A 12,707-nucleotide genomic window follows, 5' to 3' on the forward strand; every position below is an offset into this window, starting at 1 on the left:
CTGATTAGCCATCATTATTATTTGTTCATATTAGACGAAAACGTGTGAAGAATTTAATATTGCTTTATGAATTGGTTATTGCAGATCCAGACTTTGGAGCAGAACAGAACAATAGAAGAACTTGCTAAGTCTCAAGGCAAATTGGAAAGAATGAAAGAAAAGGTTGAGAAACAACTAAATTCTGTCAAATCTGAACTTCATTTAAAGGAGCTTAAAGCTACTGAGGATAAAGAAAAAGCCAAAAATATGCTAGAAGCAGTTTCCAGTGAAATGAAGGTGCTTAAAACAACCCTTGCAGAATTAACAAGAAGAGAAAGACAGGTAGGTGTACAGGTATTGCACAGGTATTCAACAAGTGCTAGTGTCATTTAGAATGAAAGAATGTGTTGTAGGTGAAACAGTTATCTGGCTGTGGTAAAACCTTGTGTAAATAAAGCAAGGAAATGTTATCTAGTGTGGCAGCTGTGAAGAAGAGTCAAAACTCTTCTTCAAGTTATACATGCAGGAGAATGAAAAATAAATGCATTGTTTTTTTTATGCATTGCAAAATACTCATTTTATATCACATTTTGGAGAAGAATAAAAATGCTTTAAAATCATAGTATCCTTTTAAAGTGTATTTTTCCATATCTCTTGGGTATAAAACCTGCTTACCTAGTACCATGTATAGGCCATAAATTCAAAGACTGTTGGAAAAGAAAAAAAAAATTTGAAGACAGCTATTTTAGATTGATTTGTGACATACAAGTTTTTCAAAGTGAGAAATTTTTTTTTGTGGTTACTCATCCATAAGAAACCAACGTATGTGTTAGGGTGGGAGGGTGCAGGAAATTTAACTGACAGGCACACTAGTATGTATGTTCCATTCTAATTTCAGAAAATTATGAAGTATGTATTTAATTGCCCCAGCATATCAAGTTTTATAACAACATTATAGATAGCATCATTGTTAAAAGCCTATGGGATACTTGATTAAAGTCACGAATGTGCCATGGTAAGATTCAAATTCAAATTGCTTAGAACTTCGTCAGTCTTTCTAGCTAAAATTTTTACATTAGATGTTGGTCTCAGCAACAGCGCCAGATTATATTTAAGAATGCTATTTCCTAAGATGAGTCTAGAAAAATACTGATTTACTAACACAGGAAAAGAAATGGGGATCTTTCTTCCTGGAAAGCTTTAGCCCTCTTTTTTTTTTTATAATGAACATTGGAAATTTGGCAGGAATATCTAATTTCTTCATATGCCTCATGAGGAAACTAAGCATCTTGCACATAGAAAATGGCTTGAATTATATTCAGAAAATTATACTATGGAGTCATACATTGAGTACTTGTTAAAACCACACGTTGAATTTTTACTGAATGCTTTGTATATGCTGAATACTGAATGTGTTTAAAATGCCAAGGCTTTTCAAACACTTGAAGTGTTCTTTGGCCAAATGTGAAGAACGTGGGAAAGGTGAGGTAAGTGGGCTACACAGTGCAGAATGCTCAAGCGCAGCAAAGTACTAGTCTCAAACTTTCAGGGTTAATGAAGCAAAAGCATCATCTTATAATTCACCAGTACCCACAATCACCAGGAATGTTTCAGATACTTACAGGTAGAACCGCACTGCTGAATGGGGAGCAAAGCTGTTTGTAAAACCTGTGCCTGATACTTTGTGCAGTACTGTTGAGTAGTAATGCCATTTTGCTAATATGAGAACTACCAGCAATATATGTAACATACTCACCTGCCTCCTAACAGTTTTCTTAGCTAAAATCTCTCCTTGAGATAAATCTACTGTTGCTAAATCAGACAATTCTTTCTAAATTCTATTACTAATTAACACTTGAGTTTGTTCTGGACTTCTCCGGAACCATTAAACAAGGAAAACACGTTCCTCACTCCCAATTCGGTGTAGTTCTTCACCTGCTTTGGACTCGGTTGTTATTCCATCTCAAGGATGCTAAACAGGGCCAAACCTCTCTTTTGTTCTGTAAAAGCTAGTGAATGCAGAGCTAAATATTTCTTTCAGTGTGCATGCACATATTTAACATGAATATAAATGCAGTGTGTCTGAGTGTATATGTTAAGAAAACTACTAGAAACCCAAATTGCTGTTATCTGATGGAATTGATGATGTGGCTAGGTTGACTGCTTCTGAATACATTTGGGTTATTTTTTTCAGGTATCGTCTGCTTTTCAGGGATATAACCACATTTCATTTTATGTAACATTGTAGTTTTGCATGGATATCTTCTATGCTGTGAAAACTAAAAGTATGCAGAACTGAACTAATGCCAACTGGTTAAGACAATGGTCATTCTTGTGTTCACAAAGAATGGCAGAGAATACACACGTGAAGTAAAAAATTAATATTGGATCAGAGTAAATTAGAATTAACTGACATTTAGGGTTTAACACAATGTTTCATGTTGTTCTTTGTGTGTTAGACTTGTCTAAAGTCTGGCAGATGATACTAAATTAAGAGGAGCTCTTGATTCCCTTGAGGATAGAGAGGCCTTTCAGAGACCTTGATAGACTGGAGGGCTGGACAATACCACCTGTATGAAGTTTAACAAGAGCAAATATCGGACTGTGCACCTGGGATGGGGTAAATTCTAGTCTGTACGGACTGGGGAGTGAGAGGCTGGAGAGCAGCCCCACAGAAAGGGATCTCGGGGTTCTGGTCAGCATCAAGTTGAACATAACCCAGCAGTGTGCCCTGGCAGCCAAAAGGATCAGCCATGTCCTGGGATGCACCAGGCACAGCGTGGCTGGCTGGCTGAGGGAAGTGACTGTGCCACTCTGCTCCATGCTGTTGCGTCCTCACCTTGAGTGCTATGTGTTGTTTTGGGCACCATGATATGAGAAGGACATAAAGCTATTAGAGAGCCTCCAATGGAGACCTATGAAGCTGGTGAAGGGTCTAGAGGGCAAGATGTGTGAGGAGTGGCTGAGGTTGTTGGGTTTGTTCAGCCCAGAGAAGAGGAGGCTGACAGGAGGCCTCACGGCGGCCTGAAGCTCCCTCATGAGGGGAGCGGAGGGGCAGGCGCTGAGCTCTGCTCTCTGGGGACAGTGACAGGACCCGAGGGAACGGCATGGAGCTGGGACAGGGGAGAGTAAGGTTGCATGGTCCAAGAAGGTGGTCCAAGAGAAACTGATGAGTAAAGAGGAGCTGTGGCAGGCAGAGATCAGGGACTTGAGGTCAGGGCCAGTGCCTTAGTACATGCTGTGACATGTGACTGCCAAAATTTTCAGTTGCCTCTGTTGTTTACTAGGTCAAGTACAACTCCTCTTCCCATCTTTTCTGTAGTTTTCACTGTTTAATCAGCAGGGAAGATATGCCTGTGATGGATATTAAAGAATATTGAAATTGTGAGTGTTCTTTGTTGAAGATTGTTAGCACCTCAGCTGTTTACTTGTTTTGTTTGAAGTATGCCTCAAAGGTCCATTTCCATCCTCTTCAGCTCTCTGTGTTGAGCAACAGCAGAAATTCCTGTATTTTGTCCTGCTAATACAAATGCTTGTGTTTGTATGTGTGCATATATGTATATGTTTTTCCAGGCATTTCCTTTGCTTCGTAGTTAAGTAGTTAAGTTTGCTTTCTTGTTTCTGTTGTTGCAGCTGGCAGACTTCCGAGAGGTGGTCTCACGGATGCTGGGCCTCGATATTGCCAGCCTTGCTCTGCCTGACTACGAGATCATTACATGTCTTGAGGGGTTGATTCACTGTCATCAGCACCATTTTATTACCTGTGTCTGTCTCAAAGATGTGGCAAGGACACAAGATGAACATACAATTTCTTCATTGAAACACACATTTTGAGGAAACCTAAGTAAAATTTTCTTTTGTTCTTCCCTATCTGCTAGATACACATAAAAAATAGATCCTTATTTCGGTTCCTTGGTCTACAGATACTTACTTGGACTAATTTTTAGTGTTTCAGTAGAGACTCTGAGCCTAATGGATAGTATATAGCCAACAAGCTGGACACAACAAACATAAAATCCCTGGGCTGCATGATATTTCAGTCATGAAAATGGTAGGCAATATGTGAACAATGAACATTCCTCCCGTTTCAGTGCAGAGGCACTGAAGGCATGAGCCACCTGAGACCAGTTCACAGTTTTGGCAAGTACTTGTCAGCTTCAGTGATGTTTCTTGTGCTTTACCTCTGGGTGACAGTGATGAAATAAATTGGGGATTGTCCAGCTTCTGTTTCTCTTGCAAAATGGGACCCATCTGTGCATTTTTGTACATAAGAACTTCAGCTCAAGACTGGAAATCAGTCAGAAGGCTATCGGTTTTGGAATAAGGTATTTTTTTCTTCCATTGTTTTCTGCAGACTACTCTTGTGTCAAAACAAAAAATTATGCTTTTTCAGTGAAGGACCTCTCACAGGCTCCAGTCATGTGCCTGGCATAGATATATAGTAAAATTAGATATAGTAAAATTGCACGTTGTTCTTGTCATGATGCCTTGAAAGTATTTCTTCTAGCTGCTGTGTTCTTTGGGCAATTAATCCATTGGCCAAATAAGCAGCAGTTCTTCTGAGTCAATACGGTATTAAAAAATCCTCATCCACTACAGAAAATAGCTGAATTACTGAAGTCTTGATTTTCAGAAAAGCAATGGTGATATATCCAGAATTACCTTTTAATCATGAAAGCTGCCTAATGCCCTTTCTGATTGTTAAACTTCATGATTTTTAAAATACTTTGGAACAATAAATCTGTTTTAATAGCACACTCAAAATTGATTGTGTTTTTTTTCTCTTCCCATTATATATTTTATGTGTATCTGTTGAACAGTAAAGATGACTTAGCTATTTATGTATGACTATTGTGGACCTTCTACAGTATCGCAGCAAATGATAACCCACTCACTAAAACTGAGCACTATTTTAAGAAAAAAATAGACTTTTAGAAGAAAATACAGTAATTTTGGTATATGGCTATGGACTTAGAGCATTCCAGGTTGCTTTTATTATTGCATTTCTGCAAAATCATTTTGCAGTGACTTGGCTTAAAAAAAAAGGGAAACACAATCTTTTGCAAAATCAGTGTTTTTAGGACACACAATAAATCATATATTTTTATGCTCCTGAGGCTACTTGAATTAAAATCAAATTTCTTTCTTGTTTTAGGATGAGATATTGTTTCTTTCCAGTACAGTTTAATAAATGGAGTAATGGAAATATCTAATATTAACTTACATAGACTTTAACTTAGGAAAGCACTACACTTTCAAAGTAAAATAACAAATTGAAATGTAAATATTTTTTAGGTGTGATATGTTGGTTGGGAATTTAGAGAGTGGAAAAGTGTGTAGGAATTTGATAATTTTTGGAAAAAAACACAAGTAGTTTCAGAGTGTGTGTTGCTGGTTCTTTGGGCATTTCTTTTCTGCTAGGGTTGTGTAAATAAGCAACAAAACCTGGTTTCTTCATATACATTAATAAATACTCTACAAAGCATATTTTACTACATTGTACGAATTTAATAAACTGTGTTAAGAAATTAGTTTTAGTCAGCCCAGATAACAGTCATAACTTTAATAGACTCTGAGCATGCCAATCATAAATAAGTATTCATATTTGGCCATAATTTATGGCTAAGTCAGATGATTTCCTGCAAAAAAACTTAGTCTGCTGCCATGCCATGTGTTCCTGTACCCTGTCCCCCCATGACCACAACTGTGGCACCAGCTGTGATGTTCCAGCAAAACCACCAGCAAAGTTTGCTCAATTACTTCAGAGGAGGCAGATTTTGACACTGGAAAAAAAAAAAAAAAAAAAAAGCTTGCTTACTATTTTGTGTGTTATGCCAGCAGAAAGTAGAATAAGGGCTTTTTAATGCCCTTTTTTTTTTTTTTTTCTCCAAATAATAGCTGAACCAACTCTAATGAAGGCAATAAATCAGACTGGTAGTTAAAAAAAGGCAAAACTCAACAAACATTGCCATTGTAGATACTGAAGTGAAACAATTTACATGCCATAAATATTTTACTAATAAAATCACAGTGCAGGTAGAAACGAGTGATTATGATTTATATTTAAATATTTTATAAGTATTAAAATGTATGCAACTAAACTTTTGCTTATATAACTTATTGTCAGTAATCTGTTCTTCAAAATTTATATTGAGGAATTAAAGCGGTAGAATCATGATTCCTCAAAGAAATTAAGTGCAAGAGCACTTAAATGTGTTGCTGAATTAGCATTAGGAAGACTAAAGATTATATTAAATTACTTTAACGTATGTCGCTCTAGAGTTTATTATTCCTGTATAAAGCTGTTTGTTTGCTTCTTCCACCTTTTAGTGATGTGAATGATGTGTGCATTATTCACGTTCTCCTGGGGTTGTTCAGCTACTGAGTAATTCTGTCCATTATGATGGTGCAGGGGAGGGCGACTAGAGATGACTCTAAATCTTAATAGATTTTCAATTAAAAAGCAAAAACAAAAACAGGTGGGGAATCAGGGACCTTGCTAGAGAAAAAGACTCCTGGACTCTGTGTCCTCTTGGACTCATATGAAATAGAAGTCTTTTTTAAAACTATAGGTTTCTATTGAGTTAAAAAAAAGAGGAAAGGAACAAAGTGAATTGAAATTCACTGTGAATTTAGAGAAGAAGGATCTCTGATATTATTGAATCACAGAAAACCAAGTAACAATTTAAAATTAGTTAATTGTGTGGAACATACAAAAATTGGGTGTTTGCCAGAATAGAAATTGGAAAGAACGGTCAAACATAATCATTTTCAAATGGAGGATTTCAGATTACTTTGTTCTTCTGTCAAAATAAGCAAGAATCCTGTATGGCAGCGTTTCCTTGTCTGGAAGAAAAGAAGGGTGAGTTATAAAACTGTATCCATAATTATTCAGGAATAACTGAGTCAGAAATAAAGACCTACAAAAAACAACTTTGCCTGAACAAAAAAAAAAATGCTTTTCTGATAAGTTTGAAATCAGCTAATGAGCCGAGAAACAAAGAGGAGCACTTCTTTTGAAATGGCAATAAACAAAACTGTTGATGTGTTTTTTCTTACACTTTTGATTACTCTGTAATTACTTACACTTTTGGTAAGTAGTAGAAATAAGGAAAAGAAAGCTGCAGTGTGAGCAAATGGAGACCAAGCTGCTCTCTTCCACGCAGCCCAATTTAGAGAAAACAATTGTCAGAGGACTTTGGTACTTCTGGGGATGGGACTAGAGAGCGTGGAGTCTAACCGCTAAGCGTGCAGGCAAGAACCAGAATAGGATTAGGTCCATAGATGTGTGCAAGCAGGGAGGTGTTTTTATTAAGCGACGAGGTGTGAATTAATTCCAGAAGCTAAGCTCTGTTTCCCCTTTGGAAATGATGGAGCTGCCTGCATGGATGAGTCCATGTCCCCAGCTGCTGTGGGCTCACCCTGCGGACAGCCTGGTCCCGGCCGGGGGTCTGTCTGGGTGCGACATTTGCCTCGCCTCGGCTCCCAGCTCCCTCCTCAACCACAGCCCTGCGCAGCGGGGAGGCCGCACTGCGCCTCTGACCGTGCGCTGGCAGCTCCGACTGCAAAACAAACATGCGGTGGCATCTGTTGGATGCCAGGAGACTTGTCTGGTGTTCATATGGAGGCAGTGACGTGCCAGCAGAGCTGATTCAGCCCTTTCCCCTCCTGGCCATGTTTCTTTGCCAAGGAAGAGAGTGACTGCAGCGGCTCTTGGGGCTGGGGCAGAGGGAAGCCTTGCAAACAGGACTGCAAATCTGGGCGGGTCCAAAAGATGCTTCTGGTCCCGACAGTGTCTGCAGCCCTCGGACTGTTGCCGGGCTGCTCTTGGACTCAGGCTGGTACAGTGAATGAGAAAGAAGCACTGATACAAATATTTCAATGTATTTTCTCTGTGTATCCCTCATACTGCAATGACAGTATAAAAGTGTGCAACTTAAAAGCAGCAGTATAGATTGACATGGGCAGCTGCTCCGGCTGAATCCTTGCTTTTATGGATGTCTGGGGTCTCACAGTTAACCTGACAGGTGCCTCAAGGGACGATCAGAAATTCAGTACCAACAGACCTTTCTTTGGAGTAATTCACTGTTGTTTTGTTATTTGCTTGCTTGCTTGCTTTTTTGTTGGCTTGCTTATTTATTTATCTTTTGTTCTTGGCCTCTGTCCTCAATTAAATTTGCTTTTCTTTCTCACCCTGCTCTTTCACAGATCGCTAATCTGCAGCGAAATGTCTGTGGCCAGCCCTGTTCTTCATCCAGCAGGCTTCCAGCGTCAGCCTAGTTGCGCAGCGCTGCTTGAGCAATCCCTTCACCCTTGCTCTGCTGTTCAGTTCCTTGCTCTGCCGCTTTCTGTCCCTCAGCAGACAGCAGTGCTTCGTACTCCCTTTAGGTGGTTTTCTGGAGCTGCTGGGGTGTAAGTCTGCTTTTGAGTGTGGAGCCAAAGGGGCAGAAAGGTTTTGGTCAACCTAAAGGGATCCTAGGAACTTGCAAGGTTATGTCAGGCATGTGTCCACAAGGGGACAGGCATGGACTGCTGCTCCATGGTAGGGAGGAGGAGCTGCAGAAAGAAGGAGAGATACAAGGATAAAATGATGGCAGCAAGACAATCTGGTGGAGATGCTTGGGAAGGAGACTGCAATCTTTTTGATTACAGAAGTAGTGTGGCCATCAGCGTTGGTGAAGGAACCCTACAGGTTGAGACTTAAAAGTCCCTTAAAGCTTTCCTTGGAGATTGGCCCAAACCAGGCTGCGCAGAAAAGTGCTAGATTAGTGCTGAGGTTATCGCAGTCTCACCAATGCATCACCTTTTTGATAGTGTTTGGTGTTGTATGTTTTTAGAACAATACTTACGTGGTGTCACCATCGTGTGACACCATTAGCTAGGCCTGGCTGCCTTGGAGAAGATGAATTGAGAACAGTTGAACAGGGGATAGACAATGGTGTTGGGGAGTGTCCAGCAGGAGTGAAGAGAAGTAGTGAGGCTGATGCAAACCTCCAGGCAGCTATATCTAGGTTGTGGAAGCAAGAGGGGACAGAGGAAGGGGATTTGAGATGCATCTCAGTCAAGGAGCTGAAATAGATTGACTTCAAGTAGATAAAAATATACTTGAAGATGAATTCCCTTTTTGCTGTGAGAAACTATTCATCACAACAGTTCAAGCTAGCAGGCTGTGGAGAGTGTAGGAATAAAAAAAGAATAAATATTTGAAAAAGCAACTAGTAAACAGAGATGGATTTAGAGCAATGACCCAAGCAGAAATTGATGTCATGGGTTCAGAGTTACCTGGTGATAAATCCTCATTGTAAGGCTTTATAAACTTCTCCTGACTTGTGGATGGGCTTTGGGGTAGAAACACGAGGAGCTAGCTGCCCTGGAAAACCTGTCCTTGACGCAGAGAGAAAAAGGGAAGCTAGAGCAGGAGGAAGGGCTGGCAACCTGCCTGAGGACTGCAGCCCAAATGGAGTTTGAGTCAAGGCAGGTAAGCATCCTGTCGGTCTTGTGAAGCTGTAGGAGTGGCAAGGGCAGCACTGCTGCTTACAGCTGTCCCTTTCATGCATAAAATGCCTGGCCTGCAAGGACAGAGATCCCATATTCCTCCAGCTGGGATGGCCAGTTTTGGTTTTACTTTATTATTATTATTATTATTAATTATTATTTATTATTAATTATTATTATTATTTTATTATTTTATTCTTAAGCAGTGTGCTTTCAAATACTGAGAATATATTGCTTTATAATGTCTTTATGGCCTCTAAATCAGAGACTGTGTTCCTCCAGAAATGTACCCTCTGTGATTTTCCTAAGAAGCTCCTGACTGGTTTGAAGGTACAGTTTACATCCTTGTCTATAGCAACGTTATCATTGCCTGCAACACAATTTGGTGCTCCCGTTTACAAAACTTTGCTTTTATTTACAGTACGAGCAAAGTCTCTGATGCTAGGTGACAACATTTACTCATTTGAAAAGTCAAGCCGAAATGGCTGTCATTCCTCAGAACAAGACAAATGGAAAAAAAAAAAAAAAACACACCATAATTTTGTTTATATCTATAAATAAAAATTTGTCAGTTTGGGGCAGTTCAGAGCAGAGTAAAGACTGACCTTTATAATGAGCATTCCTCACTGATGAAGAGCGGGAGGAAGCAAGGTTGCACAGTCTGGAAAACACCACGTGACAGAATGTTTCCTTGTGCAAGGACTCCTGCTTTGTGTGCATCACTGCAGTTGCTACCAGAGCCTCTGAGCAGCATGGTGTGACAGCGGGATCAGGGCTAGCAAGTGCCCTTTGCTTCCTCACCCACTGCTCACTGTGACCGTCTCAAGTCCATTCTGCTTGCACGAACATCAGTGGTCCCATTGTTTCTCTCCATGGGCAGACGTGCTGTGCAGTCTTCTGGATGATCTTTCAATGGATTTACACATTCTCCATAGTGGAAGGGCTTTAATATCTGGCATTTGGAGGTGCAGAGCACCCAGAATGGCTGTTGAAGATCAATAGGAGTTATGAAGGGGAATGCCCTCTGAAACTCAGGCTCTACCTTCGCGGACACAAATTGAGCTTGAAAAGTGTATATAGCCCAAACTAAAGTAATAAAACAATATGCTTCTTGCCTTGGGCAGACTTCACTGTTACTGTCAAAATGAATTAAAAAAACAGTGGTTTGAAAATGGTCTCCATGCGAAGACGAAAAATTTAACTTTCTTAGATACAGGAATTCCTAGGATGGAAATAATTCTCTTTCTCTCACCCAGTGCTTTACAGCTTCTTGCTTACTATAATGACACTTGTTCTTTTGTTTTGGAAAAGTGGGGAATCAATGGGGAATGCCTCCCAAGTCTCACTGCCAGAGGTCTTGGTCTGCCACCCGTGAGCTCTCAGCAGCCAGCTAGGTGCCGTTTCACCCCGTGGTGGCAGGGCTCTGGGTTTGACACCCCCCACAAGGCTGCTGGCACCTGCCTGCCCTCAGCTGCTTGGCCCATGTGTAGGATACATTTTGTTATGAACTTTGGCCCTTATTTCTGTCACAGTTAAATTTCAAAAGTCCATTTGTAAGGCACTACTTTTGTCTGAGAAAAATATATATTTCTTACAACATGAGCATGTTCCTTTCTGTTTGATGGTACAAGGCTCTGGTTCTGGAAAGGTTAAGTACTGAAGTTTGTGTTCTCTGTTTAACAGGAAGGTAATTACAGTTGCCCAACCACGTTGATAAAGTTCTTTAACAGTTTTGTAGATGAAATATTGGAGTATTATAAAATTATATTTGGTTACCTATAGGACTCCCTATAATTTGTTGATTTCTTTTTTCTTTAGAAAAAAATCTGTGGAAATTTCCTTCTGTTATTTGCTACTAGTTTTGCTTTTAGCTTACAATAAACTGTAATGACATTTATTTCTAAGCTAGGCTGGAGAACCTGCTGGAAGAGTGACTGAAAATGGAAACTGTTGTATTGTACTCCCCTGGTCAGCACCTATCCTGTGGACCACAAATTCAGGTCGAGTACCAAGTCCTTTGCCCGTGTAGAAATGGGATTAGCATTGTAAGGAAAAGTGTCAGAACACAAAAATATTATGAACAGAAAATGCATGCTACGTTATCCACCAGATAATAGTAATATTGACCATGATAACAAAATGAAAACGCTGACTTATTTCTAATAAACACATTGCTTAGTAAATGTTTTAATACTCAGTTGCTAATAACTACAAATATAATTAGACTATCTTAAATTGCAGTAGAATAAATACTTGTAATTTACATAAATGTATTACTTAATAATAAGACTGTTCTCTGACGTAGTACTTTCTGCGACAGGATCTCAAAGTGCTTGGCAAGGGGTGCTGGCCTATTGCTTCTGTCCTTACAGATGGAGAAACTGCAGCAACATGAAGAGACCTGCAGAAAACCACATCAAGGTGCAAGGTGATTGCTGCCTCCTCCGAGTGCTGCCCTGGTGCTGAGCTGTGCATCCGTGCTGCATCTAGTAGACATGATACTCCCTTGCTTTTTCTGGGCTCCTTGTTCAGCCATATTCCCTGATGTGAAACTGTTACAGAGCACAAATCTTCCCACAATACAACAAAATCACAGGTTTAAAAACTGATACCCAACCTTGGGGGGGAATGGGAAGAAATCCCAGGATGTAAGACGTAAGGATGTAGGGAGCTGGGCAGAGACAGTGGGGTCGTGTCTTGCACCTGGGATGTGGCTGTGCTGCTCCCCAGGGAGAGCTGCCACATGGCATGTGTGGCTTGCGGGATGTCCCTGCCGGTGAAACCTGCTTGTCACAGGCAGTAGGAGGTGAGGAATACGTGGTCAGAAGCAGTCAAAATACCAAAATCCCAGTTCTACCAATTACCTCTGGATATGTTTGGTTTTTGTCTCTCCTGGAAGCGTAAGGCAGTTTTCCAGCTAGGACTGTTGGTTTTCACACTTCTGAATGGAAAACAACTGCAATTTTTTATATATGTGAGCTCTGAAAATGATGCAAAAGGCCCAACATGTTCAATTGAAAGAAGACTTTACATTTTCACCCTAAATTATATCTATTAAAAACCAACCAACCAAACAAAAAAACAATGTTGTAAAATGTGGAAGAATCCACAATTAGGCGGTAAGTGAAGACTGTTCCTCTGACAAGCCCTGTGGGATGGGTGAGAACAGTTGGTGCTGATGGTTTAGATGTGTACAATGGAAAGGGAATTCCAAATGGGGAATGGGACCAGAC

At 40.2% G+C, this 12,707-nt stretch overlaps 1 protein-coding gene across 1 annotated transcript in view; it reads left to right on the top strand.

The window, feature by feature from the left end:
- CCDC170 (coiled-coil domain containing 170) overlaps positions 1 to 4,733 on the top strand; it is a 45,511-nt gene extending 40,778 nt beyond the window's left edge. The window contains 2 exon segments of the mRNA XM_080585901.1: positions 85 to 321; positions 3,613 to 4,733. Coding sequence (XP_080442027.1) covers positions 85 to 321; positions 3,613 to 3,813 — 438 coding nt within the window. The 3' untranslated portion in view covers positions 3,814 to 4,733.
- Positions 4,734 to 12,707: the final 7,974 nt, after the last annotated feature.

The sequence above is a fragment of the Anser brachyrhynchus genome (genome assembly GCF_964034855.1).
Source record: "Anser brachyrhynchus genome assembly, chromosome: 3".
NCBI classification, from domain to species: domain Eukaryota; kingdom Metazoa; phylum Chordata; class Aves; order Anseriformes; family Anatidae; genus Anser; species Anser brachyrhynchus.